Genomic DNA, 24,643 nt, shown 5'->3' on the forward strand with positions numbered 1-24,643 from the left:
CCCTAAGCTTTGCCACCACCAGGTAGTGGTCAGTATCACAATCTGCTACCCTGTGTATCAAAATATGGTCGATTTGATTGTGTATCTTCCCATCACGAGATGTCCAAGTAAATTTATCAATTTTAGAAAGTGGGAACATTGTACTTTTGACAGTAAGATTTCTTGATGTGGCAAAGTTTACTACTCTAACTCCATTATCTTTACTAATTTCATGCAAACTCTCATTCTCAATCGCTGGTTTGGAAATATCTTCCTTCCCTACTTTCTCATTGAAATCTCCTAGTAAAATTTTCATTTGGTAGTTTGGGAATTTATCAAATAGATGTTCTAGTTCTTCATAGAACCTGTCCTTTATGTCGTCAATTTTATCTTCTGTTGTGGCGTGAACAAGTTTCCTATACAGAATGTTCTAAAACAAGGAGATGCATTATCACCACTCTGTTTCAACTTTGCTTTAGAACATGCCATTAGGAAGGTCCAGGAAAACCAGGTGGGACTGAAATTAAACAGGACACATCAGCTGCTGGAATTGACACAAGTAAGGAGGTTGGTCTAGGAGTAAACACAGAGAAAACTAAGTGTATGTTGCTGTCTCATCACCAAAATGCAGGGCAAAATGATGACATAACTTTAGGAAATAGATGTTTTGAAAATGTGGCACAGTTCAGATATTTGGGAACTGTGATAACAACTCGAAACCTGATTCATGAGGAAATTGAGAGGAGACTGAAATCGGGTAACGCTTACTACCATTCATTCCAGAACCTTTTGCCTTCTTGTTTGCTGTCCAAAAACATAAAAATTATAATGTACAAAACTAATTTTGCCTGTAGTTCTGTATGGGTGTGAAACTTGGTCTCTGACATTACGGGAGGAACGTAGACTGAGGGTGTTGAAGAGATATGAAATGGTAGAAGGCTCGAGAAAACTTCATAATGAGGAGCATCATAACTCGTACTTTTCTCCAATTATAATTTAATTGACCAAGTCAAGGAGGATGAAGTAGGCAGGGCATGTAGCACGGAGGGGTGGAGAAGAGGAATGCATATAGGATATTGGTGGGAAAGCCAGAAGGAAAGAGACCACTGGGAAGACGAAGGTGTAGGTGGGTGGACAATATTAAAATGGATTGATTTGAACTGGTTCAGAATAGGGACCAGTGGAGGGCTCTTTTGAAAACGGTAATAGACCTAGAAATTGTTGAGTAGCTGCAGAAATTGTTCCTCCTGTAGAAGGGCTCAGGTCCATGAGGAAGTATTATAGTTCGGGTGCGATGCGTTGAGATGGCAGCAGTAATGAATTCGTGGTGTCATGGCGGCCATGTAGCATATAAATAACGTGGAGTTTCGCCGAGTGAATGTGTTTATGTGTGTAAATTGTCAACGTTTTGTACGGTTTTCGAAGTAATTTCTGACATTTGTTGTTAAATACTGACATGAGTGGCTTTAAGGAGCCTGATGCAGAGAGAAAAAGTGGTGTTGCTGTTATAAAGGCCGAGTATGTGCTAGTTGCTTTAAACTTGTTTAAATATAATTTTAACGTAGCTGTATAATTGGGAAATATTATAAACATACATTTATGCACCAGGAAGTGGAGCACATATTGGGAAAATTTCAGTTACACCTCTATGGTTGTCTCGTGTCTTCTAAACACGTGTTCGGAAAATGTCAGTTACACATTTGTGGTTATCTCTCGCCTCCAGAGCACGTGTCGTGAAAATTTCAGTTACACATTTTTTATTTCCTCTACTTCTATGCAGAATGTAAAGGATAGGATGTAACAGGCATTGACCGGTGAAAAAGACGATGTACGCCACCGATTTCTATATTGATTTATAACAGTGGATGAAGTGTTGCTGTATGAATGTTGGACTACCAAATAATAGCCCGGAAAAACAGGGTATCCGCAAAATTCCGCAATTCTGATGATTCTTCTGATTTACAAATACAAATCATAGATGAAGCTGTTTGGTTTGTAACCCACAGCCAACAGTTTATTTAGAATTTCATTTTGGTGTGAGAGAAATGTAAGGAAAATTAAGTACTGACAACAAGAAATGTTACTGGAATGAATATTTTTGTTTCACAGAACTAACTCTGCAGTAGTAGAATGAAAAAATCAACAAATGTGCATGCTTTCAGAAATAGTACAGTTAGCGACAGACTGTGTGTATTCTTTGATGACATACTAGCACAAAGTGACTGAAGTTATGTACAGAAGTAAATTCTACAGTATGTATATTAGCACCGTAGACAAAATATCCAGCTCTTAGCATATTTATAGGCCACTTTTACGTTTAAAGCATATATTAAGCAAGTACTGATGTGTATATTTTCTTTTCAGCATTTTGAAATTGATGTTTTTTAAAATTCAGTAAGGTCTAAGAATTTTTTAATGACCATGAACTGTGCCTTGTTTCTGGCTAGTCTTCCAGTAGCAGAACCATATGGCTCAGTAGGACTAATTAAAAATACTCACCAATTTTATAATGGCTTGTTGCATATAATATGAAATGTATGTCATTTTGCTATTGCTTATTGCTTATGATTAGACATGATGGTATATTCTAAAGGGTTCTGACAATGGTGGTTGACACACAGAATTACTGGGTTTTTGGACTTTTTTCCATCCGGAATTCTAGGTAATAGAGGACATGACATTTCGGAAACTGGATCTGTTTCCGTCTTCAGGTGAGAAAGGAACACATCTCCGGAATTCTAGGTAATAGAGGACATGACGTTTCGGAAACTGGATCTGTTTCCATCTTCAGGTGAGAAAGGAAGACATCAAGAAAACGTGGGTCTATGCATCCACTTCCCCAGATGTCTTCATGGTGTAGTACTTAATTAGTTAAGTACAGGGAAAACTTTACCTTTTGCTAGTAGGAACTGATAGTACCAGATCTTGGATTTTGCTGTATTATATGCACATGTGGCTATTTTCTGTACTACACTGATATTACTTTCAGGTATGTAATTTCTGACCATAAGAGAACGTTATTGCTAGACTGCATCACTGAAAGTGATAAAGAAAAACTTGCAGCACAAGATGGTGATAATAATAATAAATGTAATGATAACACAGATGACGCTTCTCAGCCTTACAAGAAACAGAAACTCAGTAAGGGCGAAAAGAAGAGACTACGAGGACAAAATAAGGCACGGCCTATGCCTTTTAAACATAATCAGGAAATGAGTCTGTGTCGCACTCTGATTGATGTTGCTGAAAATGAAGAGCTACCAATTTGTAACAATTACAAGTGTAGCTTTCTACACGACGTATCAGCATATTTGGCAGCAAAGCCACCTGATTTAAATTCGACATGTTATGTGTATTCCACGCAAGGTCGTTGTCCAAGAGGTGCTTCTTGCAGGTATGTATGAGAAATTTTCACTTATTCACCCCACATTGCCTCAGAGAAATGTCAGAAATTGAAATATCATGGGAACAAAAGTAAGAGATGTTAATAATACTTATAGGCGTGTGTATTCCACTTAGAACTACATTCTGTTTCCTCTATATCCGCCACATATGTCTTTGTGTTCATTTATTGCATATACAAATTTAAACTTTTTGTTTACAAATCTGATCAGTAATACAGAAACTGCACTGTATAGACTGTTTTTCTTCTGCTGCTTCTTATCGTATTTCCCTTAATGGATTAAGCATCTGAGTGCCTTACTGACTTCAAAATCAAATTTCTAGCATCTCCTTAAACATCTTACTCTTCACTCTAAGTTTATCATTTCATCAGCTGCTGGTCTATGCTGATAATGTAACTCTGCTGAGAGATAGCATGGACATCATTAAGAAAAACACAGAAACTTTGTAACTATTAACTCTTTGACTGGCGCGAAGGGTATTTAAATCCCACCCCTGTCCTGGCAGGCCCTTTAAACCTTATGTTGCTAAAATGCATGTTGTTACTTTTTCCTAAACAACTTCAACAAAAATTGGTTTTTAAAAACGAAATTTTTAGGAACTAATTAAAATACAATATTTTATGCAATAAATGCTTTTCCACACCTCTTTCTTTGTTTTTCTTCGTGTGATAAACATTGAAACATGAAAGTTTGCAGAGAGCCACACCACAGCCTGCACACATGATACTTGTTTCTTTTCTAACCTTGTNATTATTGTCACTATCAACTTCATCCAATTCAGGAATCATTATTTCATCGCCACTATCATCATCAGAAAAAAATCTCGTTCACAACATTTTCCAGCTGGTCTGTAGGAACACGAAGACACTTGCTGCAAGAAGCTATGGTGAAACTGAATGAATGTGAAATATTTTCTGACCTTTACCTTCCCAGAGGGTTCTGACAGTAATATAGACCCCCACAAAGTTTACAAGGGTTCTTTACAAACATGCACAAAAACTATCATATATATGTCTTTGGTTGATGAGTGCCAAGAGAGCAAAGAAGGGACGAGATTGTCAAAGCGTTAAAACACGCCAACGCCAGGGAACGGCTGGCATCGTCCAGGCGTTAAAACACGCCTGCGCCAGTCAAAGAGTTAAGGAGGTTGCTCTTAGAAGTAAACACAGAGAAAATTAAGTATATGTTGTTGTCTCATTGCCAGGATGCAGGGCAAAATCATAACATAATAATAGCTATCAGATCCTATGAAAATGTGGCACAGTTCACATATTTGGGAATGACAGTAACAATTTGATTCAGGAGGAAATTACAAGGAGGCTGAATTTGGGCAATGCTTTCTACTATCCAGTCCAGAACCTTTTGTCTTCTCATCTGCTGCCTAAAAATTAAGATATACAAAGCTATAATTTTGCCTGTGGTTCTGTAAGGGTGTGAAACTTGGTCTCTGACATTAAGGGAGGAACATAGACTGAGGGTGTTTGAGAACAGGGCGTTAAGGAGAAAGTTTGGACCGAAGAGGGATGAAGTGACAGGAGGTTGGAGAAACCTGCATCCCAGTAGGTCTATTGGAAAGGAAGGTGGTGTTGGGGATGACTGCCACCAATTCTGTATGAAATATTTTAATAGGTCATTAATTATAAATATGGTAGGGGTGCAGAATTTTGAGAATATATCCAGTAACCTTAACAGACAAAACATGTACTTAAGTAATGAGTCCTTCAGAAGACAACACAGTGAGCTGTAACATGTTTACAGCAATAAGCAATAAAGATTGGATTCAAGTAGGTTTGAGCTTATGAGGATCAGCACATAGTTCCACACTGGCCCATGAGCTGAATTGAATGTTATTGTCAGACATTAAATTTAGATTATCTAAGTGAGGCATTAACAGCACAAGCTTTGTAGGACTGGAAGTATTCTAAAGGAAAGTAGGCTTGTGAGTCCTGCCCAGAACTCCTTTTGCTTTCACAAATATGATTTTGGCTTATCTCGGTTTTAGTCAAATCAGAATTTGTCTCTTAGTTTCAGACCTGCAATTTATGGACAGATGTAAACTTACAATTATGCATTTATTTTTTAAATTTCTTGCAAAGAGCATACAACAAAAAGAATTACACTAGTTGTAATAATTTACTGACAACATACCTTTTAGTGTAGCATTGTAATATGTAATTAACTTTTTTAGGTTTGGTTCACAACACCTAACACCATCTGGCAGAAATATTATTAACTTTTCATTATATGAAAGACATCTTAAGGCAAAGTCAACTGTTAATCACCTTGACAAAAGTATTCAGTTCAATCTACGTAAACGCTGTTATGATTTCTCCAAGAGTGGTTCTGTTATTGCAAAGTATGATAAATATAAAGGGAAAATAAGTAATGGAAATAGTAAGAACAGTGTGGAACAAAATGAAAACAGTAAGCAACAAAGAACAGAAAGCGGAGAAGATAACACATTTTGTCCAGTTGACGGAGATACAGGCCTAATTTGTGAAATAGAGCCAGAAAATATCAGTGAAAGTGAAAACTGCATTGATGGAGGTGGTGCAAAATCTTCACATAACAGCAGACAGTGTGGAGCCATAACTGATGAAGATGTGATACAGGTTCGGAAGGAGGAAAGGAAGCAGGTAATAGAAACAGTGATTTATATTTTCTGTAGTAAATTTTATCAAATAAACTAATAGTCTGAAAGAAGACAGCTTTAGTTAATTCGATGTACAAAATTATAAGTTATTGAGTGATAAAAATATTCCATTATAATAGAACCAGAAGGCTCAATACCATGATCACAAAAGATGTCAACCACAGCCAGGGAAACCTGCTTGAGGTTTACATACCAAATTTTTATATTCTTTGTATTTCTGTTAAATTACAGCATCTACAGTGAGTTCCCCTATTCAGCTTTCTTTCCTTATGCATTAGGATAATATATCACATCTCCCACTATTATCTGACCAAGTGCTCAGTGATATATACCAACAAGTGTAACCTGCAGGAAAAGTAATCATGTTTTCAAATGTTAGTCATGATATGGATTTATATGAGAGAGTATGCGAGGAGGATTCAAGGATGTCAGCTTTGGATGAAAGTTGTCAGTTGTGTATATGATTTGTTTGTGAAAAGTGTGTATGCACTATATATTGCAGAAAGTGTAGTTATTTATTTTTGATCTGTGTTGGTGATAAAATTATGATCATTCAGATTATGATCTTTTGGGTGACATTTTCTGGGAAGTAGTGGGTCTGGAATGGGGTCCAGTCAGCCTCATGAGGATAATTGAGGAGGTATTTCAAGGAAATACTGGCCCCGATCTGGAAAACCGAGACCAATGGCCATGGGGATCTGTTGTGCTCACCACATGATACCCCCTATCCGCAAAAGTTGGCACTAATTTCACCTAAAAGCGGCGGTCGCTTGCAGACTACAGGCCACAGAGTCAGTTATTTCTTGTACAGCAGCAATATTGATTTATACCTTTTAAGTTCTTGTATTACTTACTTACTTGCTTATGGAGCTGAGCCCTTCTTGGGAAGCCAAATTTGCAGCTACTCAAGAATTTCCCAGCATTTTATGGAATCTGAAGGTTCATTACCGTGTTCACAAGAGCCCTCCACAGGTCCGTATCCTGAGCCAGATCAATCCAATCCATACCATCCCATCCTATCTGTCTAAGATCCATTTTAATATTGTCCACCCACCTATGCCTTGGTCTTCCCAGTGGTCTCTTTCCTTCTGGCTTTCACACCAATATCCTGTATGCATTCCTTTTCTCTTCCATTCATGCTACATGCCCTGCCCACCTCATCCTCCTTGACTTGATCATTCTAATTATACTTGAAGAAGAGTACAACTTATGAAGCTCCTCATTATGCAGTTTTCTCCAACTTCCTGTCACTTCATCCCTCTTCAGTCCAAATATTCTCCTCAACGCCCTGTTCTCAAACACCCTCAGTCTGTGTTCCTCCCTAAATGTCACAGACCAAGTTTCACACCCATACAGAAGCACCGTCAAAATTATAGTTTTGTATATTCTAATTTTTATGTTTTTGGACAGCAGACGAGAAGACAAAATGTTCTGGACTGAATGGTAGCAAGCACTACCCGAGTTCAATCCCCTCTTAATTTCCTCCTGAATCAGGTTTTTAGTTGTTATCATTGTTCCCAAATATCTGAACTGTGCCACATTTTCAAAACATCTGTTTTCTATCGTTATGTCATGATTTTGCCCTGCATTTTGGTGACTAGAGAGCAACATACTACTCTGTCCAAAAAGTATCCGACTTTGGGCCGGGAAGAAAAGTTCTGTATCTGGGTGGTTACAATACCTAATCGCCTTCAAAGTAGGCCCCTTGTGACTCCACACATTTAACCCAGCGGTCCTTCCATTGCTGGAAGCAGTTCTGGAAGGCTTCTTTTGGAATGGCATGCAGCTGCGCCATCGCGTTCTGTATGATGTCCTCGCGGCTGTCAAAATGGCAGCCGTTTAGTGGTGTCTTCAATCTTGGGAACAGCCAGAAATCACAAGGAGCCATGTCAGGAGAGTAGGGAGCCTGGCAAACCTGCGGAATGCAGTGCTTGGCCAGGAAACCCTGGATCAGGTGCGATGAATGAGCTGGTGCGTTGTCATGATGCAGCTGCCAGTTGTGTGCGTCCCACAGCTCCGGTCTCTTCCACCGAACTGCATCACAAAGATGGCGGAGGACTTCTTGGTAGTACTCCTTATTGACAGTCTGGCCTAGTGGTGCGTATTCATGATGCACAACACCCCGGTAATCGAAAAAAACTGTCAGTATCACCTTCACGTTGCTCCGACCCTGTCATGCTCTTTTGGGCCTCGGGATGTTGGATGCTTCCATTGTGATGCCTGGACCTTGGTTTCCGGGTCATATCCATACACCCACGACTCCTCAGATGTGATCACAGTCTTCAGGAACTCAGGATTCCTGTTGGCGCACTCCAGTATGTCCTGCGTGACCTCAAGGTGGAGTTGCTGCTCCGGCAAAACAGCTTGGGCACAAATTTTGCCCCACTCTTCGCATGCCCAAATCCTGTTAAAATTGTGTTTGCCGAACCTCTGCTGATCCCAACCTCGTCAGCAACTTCATGGATGGCCAAACGACGGTCGGTCATGATCAGTGTCCGCACTTTTCCAATGACATCAGCATTTCGGCTCGTTGACGGTCTCCTGGAACGCTGCTCACTGCCTGCCGACATACAGCCATGTTTAAAGCGGTGGAACAACTCTTTAATTTGAGTGACCCCCATTGCATCGTCGCCGAAAGCCTACTGAATTTTGCAAATTGTTTCTGCTTGGGTATCCCCGAGTTTCTGACAAAACTTAATGCAGTATCGCTGCTCCAAGTGTTCTGTCATCTTGAGCGAAACGAGAATGTGACGAACATGCTTTACACCACTTCGCTATCTGGCAGCCACAGACACATCCGGCAGTGTTGCAAGTCAGCAAAAAATCACGCATGCGCATGAAAGTCCCTCCTACCACTACGCTCAGTTTCCCCACCCCTTTGGTCATTACTTACAGCGGAATAAATTAAGTCAGATACTTTTTGGACATACGGTATACTTAGTTTTCTCTGTGTTTACTTCTAGACCAACCTCCTTACTTGCATCAATTAAAGTTTGTGTTTTTTCTTTATGGTATCTACATTATCACCCAGTAGATTCACATCATCGGCATAGACCACCAGCTGATGTGTCCCGTTTAATTTTAGTCCACATGGTTTTCCTGGACCTTCCTAATGGCATATTCTAAAGCAAAGTTGAAAAGTAGTGGCAATAAGGCATCTCCTTGTTTTAGACCATTCTCGATAGGAAATTTATCAGACAAATTTTTACCTATATGGACTTTACCATACATTTTGTTTAAACACATTTTAATCCGCAAGTTCTTGTATTAGATTTTGTAAAATACCTGCTCAAAATAAACTGGCATTCCATATAGCCATATTAAAATCATGAGCCTTATTTCATTTCCAGGGTCGCTTCCTTTGATCTGTCTGGTTAATTCTTTGGGTTTCTGAACATTTAGTACTTTATGGAGAGAAACTGTTAGCCCTGCATCCAACCTTCATTACATTGAATGCTTGGACTTTCTCGCAGGGTTTGCTCCCCTAGCCAAAGGATCCACTTTTTAAGACACCAGATACTTGCCCCTCACTTCACTCCCATCTGCTACGCCCTGTGCTCTCAACACAAGAGTGCACCCTGGGCCCCCGACTGGGAGGTTGAGATATGGATTTGCCAACAAAGCCTGCATCATAAGCCTGCTATCCTGTGACCCATGCTAGCCTTCAGGCCTTGGTACTGATTCTAGGAATTTAAAAAAAAATTTGAGGTTGAATGGACCCCAGTAACATAATATTTGTATCATTTTTCATGGATATCTGTCCATCGCTTACAACAAACATGCAACGTGGTAGTCTCATAGACCTGCTTGGCTTTATTAAGGAAGATCACTAAGCTTGTAAGATTATCATGCTCTGTGTTTGTGTGTGTCCCTCCCCTTTTAACTTTTGAACCTGCTGACTGATTATCATGAAATTTGGTATGAAGATTAAGCCATTTTACGACACCCTAATATCTCGTCTGCTTCCTTTTTTTTGGCTATTAATAAAATCAAATTGGATGCCCAAATTTAGTGGTTGGAACAACATTAATGTCAATATGGGGCCCTGAAATTGTGTGTGGTAGTACATAATTGAAAATGTTCTTCTTTTGTTGAGATAATTTTAATGCTGTAACATAGCTCAAGTAATTAATCACCATCAAAAAAGACCTGTGTTCAATCCTAAGGTAGTCCATATGGGGTTTTTATTGGACAAAATAGCACTGGAACAGAATTTTCATCAAGCACTTTAGCTACCCCAGGCAGTTAACATTTCACAGGTGCTCTGTACTTGTGTGTTATCAGTAGCTGATGCAGTGGACACATCTGGGGTCACTGTACCGAAGGACTCTGTTCTGCACCACTCTTGCAGCTAAGACAGTACTGTAGAATGTAAAAGGACAGCATGGTGTCCATGTGAAATTTTACTTCAACTCTCATTTTGGCAGTGATATTTAATGACAGTGATGTTTAAGAGAGCTGAACAAATGGAAGTCGCTTGGAGCCACGGAGATTGCCACAGAGGCGAATGTGCAACAGGTTGAAGACTTAATCCAAGCAGACAGAAGGGTAACTATAGACACTATAGCCACTGCTATTGGCTGTTCACATGGCCTGACCTACCTCATAATGCACACCGCGCATGCTGACCCCACAACCCAAAATGCAAAGAATGGGTCTGGCATTACAGCATCTCAATCGCTACCACGATGAAGGACACAGTATGCTAGCCCGAATTATCACAGGCGATGAGTCTTGGGATCACCATTACCAGCCCAAGACAAAGCATGTGTGATTGCAGTGGAAACATCCTGCGTCGCCTGCCAAAAGAAAGTTTAAGGTGACACCATCCTCCAGGAAAGTTATGCTCACAGTCTTCTGGGATCACGAAGGCGTACTGCTCACTGCAATCCAGCTTCAAGGACAAACCGTAAATGCCTACTCCTACTGTAGCATCCTCAGGAAACTTCGTAAGGCCATTCAACGGAAGTGACTAGGACTCCTCACCAAAGGCGTGTTGCTCTTGCATGACAACGTGCGTCCCCATACTGCCAACAAGACAAATAAAATGCTGCAAAACTATTAGTGGGAAGTCCTCGAGCACCCCCTGTATAGCCCCGACCTTGCTCCAGGCAACTTCCATTTGTTCGCCCCTCTTAAACCTCATCTTTCGGCTGAACATTTTCCCGACGATTAAGGTATAGAAAGGGAACTCACTGTCTGGTTCTGACAGCAGCCTAAAGAATTTTATGTTTCTGGTTTTCAGGGGCTTATGATGGGACAAGTGCCTCAATATACAGGGAGATTATGTTGAGAAATAAAATCAGTACTCTTATTTGTTTAAGTTCTATATCCATTTGTAACTTACTTATTGACTTACCTATGTACATATCACCCATCTTGTCCTTGATTTTATAATCCTAACAGTGTTAGCAAGCAACATATTGTGATTTGATTGCTTCTTCGACTTGCTCTTCAAACCCAAGTTAGCACACTTTATTCTTCTGAGTACTTGGTTTTCACACACCCTTACTCTGTGCTGGAACAAATCCCAGACAATTTTTGGGTTATCAGTATCTTCTTATTGTCTCTTCATAATGTATTTGTCAATAGGTCAACTGGAAAGGAAAATTGTATCTGTCTCCATTAACGACAGTTGGAAACCTTCCATTTCGCCGAATTTGCAAGGAATTTGGAGCAGAGATTACTTGCGGGGAAATGGCAATGGCTACTTCTTTACTGCAAGGCTTACAGCAAGAGTGGGCTCTTGTTAAGCGACATACATCAGAAGACTTGTTTGGAGTCCAAGTAAGACAGCATAAATCCATGCGCACATACCATAAATGATGAGTATATTCAAAGAGTCCCTGCACATTAATAGGAATACATTTCTCATACTTAAGTTACACCAAAATGCTGGACATGGCCCCCATGTGCTTGTAGACATTCATCTACATGTCTTACCTTGTTTGCAAAGATAACAACAAAATTTCAATCAGAAGGGTATTCCTGATGAAATTTTTGATGTCTTCCATCACCTCAGGGAGAGTGTGAGCATTATATTCATAAAATGTTCCCTTCTTTGCTCCCCACAGATAACAGTGAGGGGCTGTAAGATCGGGTAACCATGGTGGCCAAATGTCCTTTGAAATTCTCTTTCCCCAGAATATATTATGGAAACATGAGTTGTGTGCGCAGTAGCACCATCTTGTTGGAAGTGGCTGTGGGCAATTTTGTGGCATTTAAATGTCCAATAAAGGGATAAAGGATCACTTCACAGTAATGTTCCATGTTGATAGTGTCACTGAAGAATATGGGGCTGATTATCTGATTTTGTGGTATGACACACCACACACCAACCTTCTGATTATGTGATGGTGTATGCTTGATCTCATATGAATTAGTTGCTGAGCAAATCACTGGTTTTGGTCGTTGACATAAATGGGTAAATGGAACCATGCTTCGTCAGTAAGAAATGTGATGACCAGAATATCCTGTCCCTTGGCAGTAGTTACATCTCCAAATCACTGGCAGTATTCAGCAGGATGGACATCCCTCTCGTTCAGTTCATGCACTGATGTTATCTTGTTAGGATGCAGGTGCAAATGCTTCTTAAGCACACACTGTGTGCTCATCTGTTGTGCAAATTTACAAACATTAATACTCTCACGTGTTAAGTCACTAGACACAGAGTTTCCATTGGTTACTGGATTTATTGAGCTCTTTATAAACTGTAACTACAAGTGACTACAACAGTTTCACTGATTTACACACTTAACAAATCATGATACTGCAGCAGTCATAGAGCCTTCTATGTCTTCACTAAGCATTGCCCGGTAATGGCTCCAAACACTAGATTCCTCAGCTTACATGTTCACATCCTTACCGCCTGCTGACTGTCTCATGGCCACAACTCCTGGCCATTGACTGCCTAGCCACCACTGGGTACCACTTGTTATTGCAGCCTGGCACTCGTATCTGATTCAGAAGTTGTCTGTCTGGGTACTAACTATTCAGTCCAGTCCAGTAGATTGCTGCCTGTCCTTGCCAGCACAGTCATTCTCGGTTTCGAGCCTCATTGGGGACCATGACCTAATTTATGTTTGTTCCAAGGCCATTTGTATGTTTGGAAATGGGGTTTGCTCTTTGATGAGAGGAGGGGATAGTCTGAGTAGGTGCCAATTTTTCAGTTTTGGTCCCCAGTATATAACGTTGGCATGGGCCCAGCAGAGAATACTGCCTCCAACAGGTCCTGTATTGTTGCGTTTGTGTATTCATTGCCGCAGAAGTGTGTTTTAGTTGTCATGGAAACGTGTTTACATAGCCATTGCCTAGCAACGGACGTCTGTTCTGGTTTTGCTATCCTGACTTTCAGCAGACATGTGACAGTACTAAAAATGAGGTGGTTTTATCATTTGTAGTGTAGGTGTGCAGTGACTTGGTTCACCCTGTAGTGCACCTGTTTGCCACAAGGTGTGTAATTTTCTCACACCATTGTAGAATTGTAAAGTCATTATTTATGTGTCCTTCATGTCAGTCATTTTGAATCGTAGAGTTCTGCTAATAATGAATTTCTTAAAGCACTCCTATGTCACAGATTATTTTTCTGGCTCTGATAGTTACCTTTACATTACTGATGTTCTTACTTGCTTCACCATTTAATTGTAATTTTTTCATCTAATGGTTGTACTTGTATATCCTCCTTACAGCTGTGTGGTAACAATCCACATGTTATGACCCGCTGTGCTCAAATGCTTGAAGAAACAACACACATCGATTTTATTGATATCAACTTGGGTTGTCCAATAGAGTTTGTTTATCAACAGGTACAGTTTTTGTTTTCATAGTTTAGTGTATATATACATATACTTGAAGTTGCCAAGTTCTTGGACTTTTTTGATTGTTCAGTATTCTAAAGTACATAACATTTTGCAAACTGGACCTGTTTGCATCCTGGGGTGAAAGTGTGGCAGGCACCTACTCTGTTGTGTCCAGTAGAAAGAGCTAACCTCTGTCACTCATTGAGGTTAGTTTTTCTAATGAATGGTGGATGAAGTCCAAAATCTCAGTAACCTCCTGTATTATACACAGTCGTCAAACCCTTTAGAATTTTACTAGTACATATATAATTTTTGATAAGCTGTTTTTAAAATCTTACTTGGAGCAAACTGAAATCCTGTTCATTATATTTAATAAAAAGAAGAATGTTGTAGATGGTACTGTATATTTGTCTGTTACTAGAAATTTTGAATATAGTGGAGTCACATTCACAAAATTTACTTTTTATTTTTGAAAAGCTACAAATCCTTGATGTGCTGAGTCATGTTCAAAGTTCAGATGGCTCAGAATTTGCCCATTTCGGCCTGGTGTCCCCTCCACCTCCACCCCAAAACAGCTGTGTCGTCACTCGTTTATGTAATCCCATCATTCTCATGTCACATGTGATTTCCCCTTCCTCCAGTTGTTTAGAAAAAGAAGACCTCTGTCACAGTAGTGAGAGTTGAAAGTTGGTCTTTCATTTGCCAGCGGTCAGCGAGGTGGATGGTGAAATTCTGTTTAGGTCATGCTTTCTAAATTCTTTTTCTTTGATTGAGTCTGAAGACTTAAATTTGCAATCTTTGCTTGCCATCAGTTGAGCAGTGTAGTTGCTAAATTCCATTTAGACTGGGATTTCCAAATTGTGTTTGGACTCCTTATTCTGTCTGTTGAGGGCAAAGGACCTCTTCATTGAAACTGTATGTTAAGTTTTTTTCTTTTTTGGTGGGGGGGGCAATGTTGTAGTGAGAGCTTTGTTTGGTCATATATTTGTATGTGTTTGGGCCTGCTGCTACCCCAGTTAGTTTTCTTGTATGGCTAGATAATGAGGTAACATTGGAATTTGGGTTGTCTCCCAGTGTTACTTGAGTCTGGTCATTTTCAAGGTCTGGAGTTGGTTCCATGTGGCTACCTTATGCATATTTTTCTTCTGTTGGGTTGCAGTCTGGACTGACCAAGGTAGTCGAGGGCATAGATTCATATGCATGTTTGAAGGTCAAATGTAATGGTTTAAGTCTTATTTTTGTTATTGTTATTAATTGTTATGAATGTTTATTTTGGAGATTCATTCTTTTCATATTAAAGCTAAGTGTGGACACCCCATTTCATGTGGGGAGCACTGAGAACACAATGATGGAACCAGGGATAAATCAGTAATCGTCCCCCTAACTGTAGGATAAAGAGGAGAGGAGCTTTTAAGTGCAGCAACCACTTTGGAGACACAAATGTAGGTAGACTAATATTAAAGGTGGATCTTAAAGAAGTGTTATGGGAGGAACTGATTTGAAATGGCACAAGGTAGACTTTTGTGGAAACTTGGTATGGGGTGTTTATCATCAAGAGTCATTTTCAAGGTCTTTTAAGTTCTACAGAAAGAGTTGCCAATGCCAGTTGGATTGAAAACTGTTGGAACACAGAGCTAATTACTGAGCTGTCACAACTCCCAGGTATTGATACAGCATGTTTTGTTGTTAGGGTGGTGGCAGTGGTCTGCTGAGGCGTGAGAAGGCCCTGGAATCTGTGATACGCTGCATGAGCAATGTTATCGATCTCCCACTGACTCTGAAGACAAGGACTGGTGTTTACACTGATAAGAACATACTCCACACACTTATACCAAAGTTCCAGGATTGGGGAGTTTCACTTGTAACGGTCAGTTTCTCCCAGTTGTGTATTCAAGTTAGAGGTAGCTCTGTTGTTAACTTTAGAAATGTATACACATCTATATCATTTACTTGCAATATTATGTATTTTTATTATTATCTTTTGTTACTAGTATAACACCCATTGAGAATCCATTGGGAAGTGTTACAGTTGTTAGTTAAGTTCTTGTACTATTAATTTCCTCTGCTTTCTCTCATGTTCCTTACCAGTCCCATATATTATCAAATTATGTGTTGATGTTTCAAAGAAGGAATGCCTTCTTGGGGAAAACTATAAATATTTTAAGATTTTTGCAGGTGGTGCCAAAATGACTCAAAAATTCTACCAATTGTTTTGAAGCCTCTTACACTAAATTCAGCCTGTGATATGGTATCAGTAGGTTTGGTTGGAGGGGCACTAGAACCAGAAAACATGTTACCAAATAAATATGTAACAGAAAGGATTTGTTGTGTTTACTCGTATATTTATTGCAGGGCACTGCAGGTTAATATGAAGAAAACCTAGTTGTGAGTGACTAGACTAGTTGGAATTACAATTTGAAGGCTGGTGTAGGTTAGGCAGTCAAAATCCATTGAAGTTTAAATAAAATTGAATAGAAGAGCGTCATCAGAAAAAATTATATGAATTTTATATATAATCCTTATCTGTCTTGGTAATGTGGATTTCTGCTTTTGGGGGGGAAGGTTAATTTTTATCGTTCAGATTTTTCACGAGTTGCTATTAGGTTTATCCTTGTAGAATGGCAAAATAAATTATTTTATCACTGTGAAGAACACCTGTTGAGCCCTAGTCTGTGGTGTGCTCATATTACAGTTACTCCTGATGCAGGTAACACTGAGGTGTTGAGTGGAGGAATTTGTGGAGGATTAAATGGATACATTCCAATAAGTGGCTATGTTGACCCTAATTTAGTGGTAGGTGACTCTTTCTTAAGTGCAGAAAAAGGATACAAAAAATGCTTCAAGTATTTTAACTAACACCTAGATGACTGTAAAATTCTTATACCTATACATTAACTAGCATAAGGATGGAAGTCTGCCTGAATATTTATCACTGTGTAGGAATTTCATATACCAAGTTTATAGAAAAGCTTATATTTCTTCTTCCAAGCCTTCATTTGTGGGACATTTGGTATTCACAAGTTGAATTTTATATTGTTAAAACAGCATTGTTTGATGAAAACTTGAACATATTTTTACTTCGTTAGGTAATCAGTATTTCAGTTCTTAATGTTTCCATTCCCCCAAAACTATTACAGCTTACATTTATGTATTTTCCATCACTGTTGCATGTTCCTGACTTGGACTATATATGTTTGCATTTTTCCTTGAGCAGAGCACGTTTTAAATGAAATTGCGCTCTTTTACAATGTGCAATCAAGCGTAACATTGTCATAAAATGTGAAAGATGCAATGGAACAAGTAAGTTTATAAATAGAGTGGCTTTGCTGTTGTGCTGCAATGTGGATGGAAGCAACAAACTTCAGCTTTCAGCTGAGAGAACACTGGAAACCTATGGTGTGTGAAAAGTTAAAAACATTTTTCTTGGAAATATAAATCAGCTACGAATGTGTGAATGCTGTCTTCAAATAAGAGAAAGCGAAGCAAGTGAGGATATAACTGGTTGACTTTGACCAGTCTACTTCTCATGTAGGAACATATTAAGCTTCAGTGTACCAATGGTGTATGAAAATTATGCCAGTATTTTGTGTTTGCACATTACATATGGCTGGCCCTTGGTAAGTGCTTCACCTTCTCTTCCTTCGAGGATACTAACTACTAAGATATTTAGAAAATGGCTACTCTGTTTGGAGATGGACATGGTGTGCAAAAAACAAAAGGGTCAGTGTGGGGTCCTGCATTTAAACATGTTTGACTTCTGTGTTTACGGGATAATGCTACCAATGAACTGCAGCCACTACATCAAGGAATTATCTTCTGTTTGCATGTTCTTACCAGAGTGTGCTTCTTGTTGAGGGAAATTGGAAGGAAATTCCTGTGACAGATAAGGTGGATCATTTGGAGTCCATGATGGGTACTCCTGTAGTGTGGGAGGCTAGTACATCTACAGCTGTAGAAAACTTTCTCTGAATGTGGGTTTGTCATTGCGAGTACTTTTGAGCTGGAGGAATAGGACCTGGATGATAGTGACTGGATGGTACTGCAAGGTCAAGTAGGTACATAACTGAACAACTTGGTCCTAACCACTAATGATCAGGTGAAGAAAAAAAAAAATTGAGTTTGTCACTTATGGCGCATGGTGAATGGATGGGAAGAGGATTTGAGGGGGGTGGTGATTTGCAGCACTGTCATTATGTCCTACCATAATGAAGCTTTTTTGGCACTCTCAATGTTGTATTCTGTAATTAGGCCTGCTGATGCAAATTATGAAATTGTGAAAGCAGTGGACATTTAATAATTTGTGTCAAAGATATGCAAGAACTTGAGAGGCGCCATTTTGCTGATGCACTGTATTTATGTTACATAAATGCAAGAACACTACCAAATCTATGAATTTTTAATTAATAAGTAATTATGGAGCCCAGCATATTTCAGCATCAGGAGTGTCCAGTGTTAAGAGAAACTTCTTTATATTTTACATGAGTAATTTAAAATAGACCTGACATAAAATATCACTAACACTAAAAGTAATGTTGTGTAGGACACCAGTGATGTATGGAAATCGAGGCTTTTATATCTTGTCTGTTGCAATTCAGATGGATATGCCATGTAGCTTGGGATTGTGGAAGTCTCATATAACGTCTGTTTAACCATGTCTTTGCAGCATTCCTGTGCTGGTTTGGGTGTGGTGGTATGTTGAACTGTTCAAAAGAAAAGATCAATTGGCTTATATTTTAAGAAGCAATGATTTAATGTTGAGAAATTTGACATGTTAATTGTTGTTCATACATAATGTTCAGTTTTAATTATGTTGAATTTAACTATTTGTAATGAAAATACCAGAGTCACATATTTTACTGAAATCTGTGTTTCTGTCTTGCTGTCTTGCTGTTAAACAACTAAATATCCAGCAGATAAGTGCACACTGAAAAACTGGATAATTCAGAATTCATATTGTGGTGTATTTGCTCCATGCAAGAACAGTCGAGCCACAGATATTGCCGTTTCTAAGTAATTCGTGTGCACAACAATATAACAACAGGGTTATGCAATCTGTTTGTAGGCAACTGCTCGATCAACACATTTCCGCATATCAGGTCGTGCTATGCCATGCGGTAATGTCCTCAACAATACGAACTGTGTTTTCAATGGGGTCTGTGCAGACTGCTTACAGGAGAAGTGAATTCACAAGCTAGGAGCACTTGAGAGTACAAGGACGAGAATGGAGCATGTCCTTAGTGAATTGTGAAGATTAGTTGAGTACAGATTGGGACAGAGGAGTACAAAGTGATCGAAGACTTGAAAACATCATAGTGATTTCAACTGCTAGCTTCTGTGTTGAGATCTAGTGGAAACTGAGAAACCTAATGCATGTGCAACGGTGAACTGTAATTTATGTAAATCAGTGATAGTGCTGTATTAAGTGCGATTAAGTGAACTTGTAACCGAAGTGGCAATAAATCCAGTCATCCAAACTATAACCTGTTTTCATCATGTGTACCACCCTACACATGACAATATCTTTGACCCAAAACACTTCAAATTAATATGGTTTCACTGTAATATGATACCAAAATACTTCCTTATTCCTTAGAACATGGCTGCAGATGATTACAGTTATTTTAAGGTTTTTAATGATCTAAACCTCCGAATTTGTGGCTTGAAGTATATTCAATATTATAATGTTTGTCACAGGTACACGGCCGATCTCGAGAGCAGCGCTACACAAAAAAAGCAGATTGGGACTACATTGAACAGTGTGCCCAGTTAGGAGCCCCAGTCCCTGTGTTTGGAAATGGTGATGTTTTGAGTTATGAGGACTATGAGCAGGCACTAGTCAATAGCCCCAGTGTAGCAGGCATCATGATTGGTCGTGGGGCACTTATAAAGCCATGGATATTCACTGAGGTGAAGGAACAACGTCACTGGGACATATCAAGTTCAGAACGATTAGATATTTTGAAGAAATATGTTAACTATGGCTTGGAACATTGGGGATCAGATACAAAGGTAACAGAAAGATTGCATCATCTGTACTTAATAAACTTTAACCTCATTTTAACTTTGATATACATTTATAGTTAGTACATTTTCTTACTCCTCAGATATGTAAAAATATCTGTTAACCTTTATTGTATCGACACAGCAGATTTAAAAAACTGGCTAATGGCCAAATTCTGACTAGTTATGGTATTATTTAAAAAACGTATACATCTTTGGAATTGTATCAGCTAAAATAATGTAGTGAAGGGTGTCTGAAACAAACTGCTTTGCTGAACAAGGAACTCTTACTGTGGTATGTTGTTGTACAAATTGTGGGTTCCAAAAATGTTTTAAGAGATTAGTGATGTAAAAAAAGTATTATATTGTCACGATATTATGGAGTGAGTATAGATGGGGTTTGGTAATTGGATTTATTGAACACTTACAGATAATAAGAACAAGTAACTATAGCGCTATCGCTAATTCACACACACTGCAGTTCACTACAACACATACTAAGTCTTCTCAGTGTTCACCAGTTGTCTGGTAAGGCTTCCAGTTCCGTAAATCCTTCAACTTTCATGTTCACAGCTTCATGTCCTCATTGGCTGTTGCCTATCTCACAATTCATGAACCAACTCACTCCACTCACTAAATGAACTCAACTCTGTTGATTGAGTGATATAGCCTCAGAGCAGACCCAACAGAAAACATCATTCCTGTGTTGATGTTGGTGACATGGCATCACGTGTTCCATTGCAGCAGTACTGTCCACCTGGTGCCGGACCACATTTCAACACCTCTTCCCTTAGCTCTCCCACTGTTACATGTGCAATCATTGTTATGCTGATAAGTTGTTTACTATGTAATTACTTAGTACTTAGTACATTACTTAGTAATGGCTATCTATGTGCTATAGTATATATGTATAAATCCAAATCTACATTTGTGGTAATATTTTCTTTCTCACATTTTGACAGAACTGTGATTTATAAATTTTGTGTGGTAAAGACATAAATACAAGTTTCTATACACAGAGTGACCCTCCACTTTGAACACATAAATTTTGTAGTCCATTTCTTCTTGGCTGAGGACATGTGATATTGCAAGCATGATCCCACTGCTTGCTGTGCATAGTCTGTTGCACTTCAAGTGGAGTAATTTGACTGACATGTGGGTTTGGTCTTCCTCTTGAAATGAGGGCAAGGATCCCTTCCAGTCATGTCCAACAAATGTTCAACCAAAAACAGATGAAATGTTTGGTGGTCTTGCTATCACAGGATGATAGAATGATACAGCTATTCAGTAACTGCCATGTTTTCAAGATAAGTGAATAGCTGTTAGTCATTCTCTTCCTTTTGTGGATCTAGTTGACATGTGGACTCTTAGTCTTCAAGAATGCCAGGTTTTTTGGATTTTGGATTTTTCATCACATAAGTTGCCTTCACATTTTCTCTTGCCTTTTTATTGAAAAACTGTGGGTATTAAAGATAATAAGAGAACTTCAAATTGTATGTTTGTCTGTTTTGAGGGAGTGGAGAATACCCGGCGATTTCTTCTGGAGTGGCTGTCTTTTCTACATCGATACATTCCAGTTGGACTACTGGAATATCCACCTCAAAAGATTAACCAGCGCCCACCATATTATCATGGCCGTGATGAACTGGAGACACTCATGGCTAGTCCTAGCTGTGCGGACTGGCTTCGTATCAGGTAAGAATTCTGACATTATTGCAGGATTTTGAAATGTCTTAAGCTGCTATGTAGACATTTTGAAGGCTCTTTAGTCTTAGTAAGGTTTCAGATTCTGATGGTGGTATCAAGATTACAGTATTCTGAGATGTATATGTATCTACCAGGAACCAAGCACATCCCAGAATAGCTACTGTAACCCTGTTGTTCCTTCTTCATTTGTTGTTGAAGATAGATAGGTAGTGTTTTGTCTCTTGTGGAACAGTATGATGTCACGTGAGTCTGGAACATGCTGGTCAATTAGTAGTGAGTATGTACCGTATAAACACATGACTGTAAGATAAGTAGAAGTGGTAAATTGTAAAGAAAACAGCTTTAATTTTTACACCATATTATGGTGGTGAAATTCAGGGAAATGAAACACTTTCCATTTTTGTTTGTATATGTTCCTTGTCCACTGCAGCAGCCTCAGGGAAGCTCTAGTTCCTTGAGTCTTCATACTGATAAGCCTCTTCTGCATACCCAAAGCTCTTAATTTAAATTTTTATAATATGCAGTTCACAAGATTTATATGGTTTGCGTCCCTATTGCTTGCACTTGGTCTCATGTGGTCATGTTATATGATCTATTGCTTTATTTAATAGAATTTGTTTTCAGAATAATACATTGAATTATATATAAGTGTTCAGTATTAGTACTAGTACTGTAAACACCATCTTAAATCATTCTCAGTGATGACCACACAGGAACTGTGTGCATCCACATACTAAGTGACTTCTGGAGTACATATTGTAACGTGTTTCGTTACTGAAGACGCCGTAGAGATCGTTAATTGATTTATTTAACAATCTACAAATAACGGCTACAATTAATTATAACACAGTTGCGGGGTTTCACACTTTATAACCCTAATCGCAATAATCTGTTACCGCTGTTGCGGGGTTTCACACTTTATAACCCTATGCGCAAATCAGTCCACTCTGTCTTCAGTAGTCTACACGTTTACAGTAGGGGAGCTATGTATCACTGTATCACACACTCCCAATTACACAATCACACACACGTCCGGTTCTTCTTCCCGCGACGGCTGCTATACTCCAACTGTAGTCGGCTGACTGGAGAACTCTTGATAAGACACTCTCGTAGGCTTGCTCGGAACTATCTTCGGCGATGGCCATGTTATAACTCGGCGGCTGCCCACATTCCAACTCACTGGTAGCTGCTGTGCGGTTCCCTTATATATCCGCAGTGGTGCCTGTTGCGGGCCATGTCACAGTGGGAAGCGGTTCCGCGTTACCGTGGCGTCACCGTGCGTGGCGCGTTGCATACCTACCAGAATGCGGGGGCTCAGCTATCTTCGGCTCCGCTCATGACGTCACCGCGGGGAGAGTGGCGGGGTGATGATTCGCCTATTACGCGAGCGCTACTTTACCGCTACGTTCCACTGGGGAGGTAGGGGTCAACATGTCACACTGCTCCCTCCTTAAGGCTGTTCGTCCCGAATAGCCTAACGGCGCATCCCCGTTCCTTTTTCTCGGTGGCTGTTCTTGCAGTGTCTCCTGTTGTTTCGGCTACTCTTCTTGCAGCGACTATTCTTCGTCTGTTACATCCGCTCCCCTCTTAAGACAAAGCTCGTCTCGAGCGGTTACCTTTCAGCTCGCCAGAAGATCACATTCATCCATCGCTTTCTCCCATGGCACATTCACTCTCACTGGGGAGGCCGGTTCTTCTATTTTACCGGCTCCTCTTCTGTGCCCTGCGTCTTTTTCGTTTTGGAGGGGGTTGTCCCCTCCACAAGGTCCAATCCTTGCCGTGTCGTAGGCAGACAGAAAACCTGGCTACTCGCTTGGCGATCTGCAGTCCTGCAGTTTTTCTCAGGTCTGCTTCCTTCACATATCGTGGCTGTCCGCCGCCTAGTTCCTTCACTTCATTTCTGCGTTGCAGTTGCTGTCTCAGGCCTCTGTTCCTGATGCCAGTGTTGCATTCCGGGCCTTTCCAGAGTCTCTTCCCAAACGTCCGTTTCTTGGTGATTTCCGGTGCGACCTTATTCCTGATTTTTCCCATACGCCTGTGTCCTACACAGCGTGTAATCTTTATTCCGGTGGCGGTCACTTCTTTCCGCTGGCATCCGAAGGATCCCTGGGGAATTTCCTTCTTGAAGGCAATTCTCCAACGTCGTGCCACTGTCGCCTGATGGGATGTCTTCCTGCAGGGGGCAGCCAACTTCATCCGGGGTCCACAGTTTTCCCGTGTCGAATTCTTTATATTTCGTCGATGTCGGTCCCTGCGCCTTTTCTTCTTCGGTTCTCCGACCGGCATTACTTCGGCGTCTTGTATGGGTACCTCTAGTAGTTCTGCCACCTCAGGTCCCTGTTCACTGAAGCCGGCTTTTCATCTTCTGGACATGCCTCCGTTTCTTGGCAGGCCATCTTCACTCCAACCGGTAATGCAATGGGGACCTCTTCTTGTTGTGCCGCCGATGGTTTTGTGTCCACTGGGCAGGCCACCGTCTCCTTTTGGGTAATCGGCATCAATTGATCTTCAGGTTCACTGACCGGTATCACTGCGACGTCGTCTAAAGGGACCTCTTCTTGTTGTGCCGTCCTTGCTTCGATGGCACCCGTTCTTGCTTTGGTAGCTTCTCTTTCTGCGGCCATTTTTTCTCGCCAGGCCTGTCTGTCAGCCTCCCATCTTGCCATGAAATCCTTATGGTCTTTCCTCCTATTGGCCACCTCCTCGTGAATGGTTCTGATTTCCTTCAGGAGAAGTTCCATCATCTTTTCCATATCCATGTTGTAGCAGTCGAATACTCAATGCACAATAATTCAATTATTTGTCAGGCGTGTTTAAGTTTGTAAAAATTCTGACACCAAATTGTCACGCGTCTTGAGTTCGAAGCTCGTTGGTCACGTGTGTAAGTCCAGATCCCACTTCTGACACCAATGTAACGTGTTTCGTTACTGAAGACGCCGTAGAGATGGTTAATTGGTTCATTTAACAATCTACAAATAACGGCTACAATTACTTATCTCACAGTTGCGGGGTTTCACACTTTATAACCCTAAGCGCATTAATCTGTTAACACTGTTGCAGGGTTTCACGACTTATAACCCTATGCGCAAATCAGTCCACTC

At 40.1% G+C, this 24,643-nt stretch overlaps 1 protein-coding gene and 1 long non-coding RNA gene across 3 annotated transcripts in view; one reads left to right on the forward strand and one right to left on the reverse strand.

Annotated features, from left to right (window-relative positions):
* Nucleotides 1–1,307: 1,307 nt before the first annotated feature.
* The window catches only part of LOC111869793 (tRNA-dihydrouridine(47) synthase [NAD(P)(+)]-like), a 30,350-nt gene continuing 7,014 nt past the window's right edge, over nucleotides 1,308–24,643 (forward strand). For both annotated transcript variants that reach the window (XM_023861563.2, XM_023861562.2), the window contains exons 1-8: nucleotides 1,308–1,497; nucleotides 2,969–3,373; nucleotides 5,572–6,019; nucleotides 11,629–11,823; nucleotides 13,725–13,841; nucleotides 15,526–15,702; nucleotides 19,530–19,844; nucleotides 21,349–21,530. In XM_023861563.2, coding sequence (XP_023717331.1) covers nucleotides 1,436–1,497; nucleotides 2,969–3,373; nucleotides 5,572–6,019; nucleotides 11,629–11,823; nucleotides 13,725–13,841; nucleotides 15,526–15,702; nucleotides 19,530–19,844; nucleotides 21,349–21,530 — 1,901 coding nt within the window. In that variant the 5' untranslated portion in view covers nucleotides 1,308–1,435. The remainder of the gene's footprint in view (nucleotides 1,498–2,968; nucleotides 3,374–5,571; nucleotides 6,020–11,628; nucleotides 11,824–13,724; nucleotides 13,842–15,525; nucleotides 15,703–19,529; nucleotides 19,845–21,348; nucleotides 21,531–24,643) is intronic.
* Nucleotides 17,243–24,643, reverse strand: part of LOC111869794 — a 17,687-nt gene continuing 10,286 nt past the window's right edge. The window contains exon 4 of the long non-coding RNA XR_004513592.1: nucleotides 17,243–18,535. This is a non-coding gene — a long non-coding RNA (uncharacterized LOC111869794). The remainder of the gene's footprint in view (nucleotides 18,536–24,643) is intronic.

This window comes from Cryptotermes secundus, unplaced genomic scaffold (genome assembly GCF_002891405.2).
Source record: "Cryptotermes secundus unplaced genomic scaffold, Csec_1.0 scaffold123, whole genome shotgun sequence".
Taxonomy (NCBI): Eukaryota; Metazoa; Arthropoda; class Insecta; order Blattodea; family Kalotermitidae; genus Cryptotermes; species Cryptotermes secundus.